Source organism: Geospiza fortis, unplaced genomic scaffold (genome assembly GCF_000277835.1).
Source record: "Geospiza fortis unplaced genomic scaffold, GeoFor_1.0 scaffold112, whole genome shotgun sequence".
Taxonomy (NCBI): domain Eukaryota; kingdom Metazoa; phylum Chordata; class Aves; order Passeriformes; family Thraupidae; genus Geospiza; species Geospiza fortis.
Genome location: NW_005054298.1, coordinates 22,870,345 through 22,870,733, shown reverse-complemented (window position 1 = coordinate 22,870,733; position 389 = coordinate 22,870,345). Strand labels below are relative to the sequence as shown.

Here is a 389-nt window from a genome sequence, read left to right as displayed (position 1 = left end):
CCCCCACCACCGCCCCCCACACCGGGCTCGGCCATGGCACAGCTGAAGCCGGCACCTTGTGCCCCCTCTGTGCCGCAGTTCACGCCGCCACCACCGCCACCCAAGATACATCAGGTCCAACCAAATATAAGCCAGGCCACTGTTGCCTCCTCGTTGCCACCACCACCTCCTCCTGTGCCTGCTCCACCACCACCCCAGGCACCCCCAAAGCCTGTAATGGCAGCTCTGCCCCCTCATCCTAGTGGGAAGGCAGCATCACCAGGGGGGGTCACACATGTCACTCCCCCTGTGACTGCAGCCTTGCCCCTTGCATTAAAAAAACAACCAAGTGTCACTTCTCCCCAGGTGCCTCCTCTGCCCCCAGCCCCTCCTGGCCCCACTCCCCACGC

The 389-nt window shown here is 64.0% G+C and overlaps 1 protein-coding gene across 1 annotated transcript in view; it reads left to right on the top strand.

Annotated features, from left to right (window-relative positions):
• The window catches only part of RAPH1 (Ras association (RalGDS/AF-6) and pleckstrin homology domains 1), an 80,054-nt gene that overhangs the window by 72,483 nt on the left and 7,182 nt on the right, over window positions 1–389 (top strand). Inside the window, exon 15 of the mRNA XM_031058600.1 lies at window positions 1–387. Within this exon, the coding sequence (XP_030914460.1) occupies window positions 1–387 (387 nt within the window). The remainder of the gene's footprint in view (window positions 388–389) is intronic.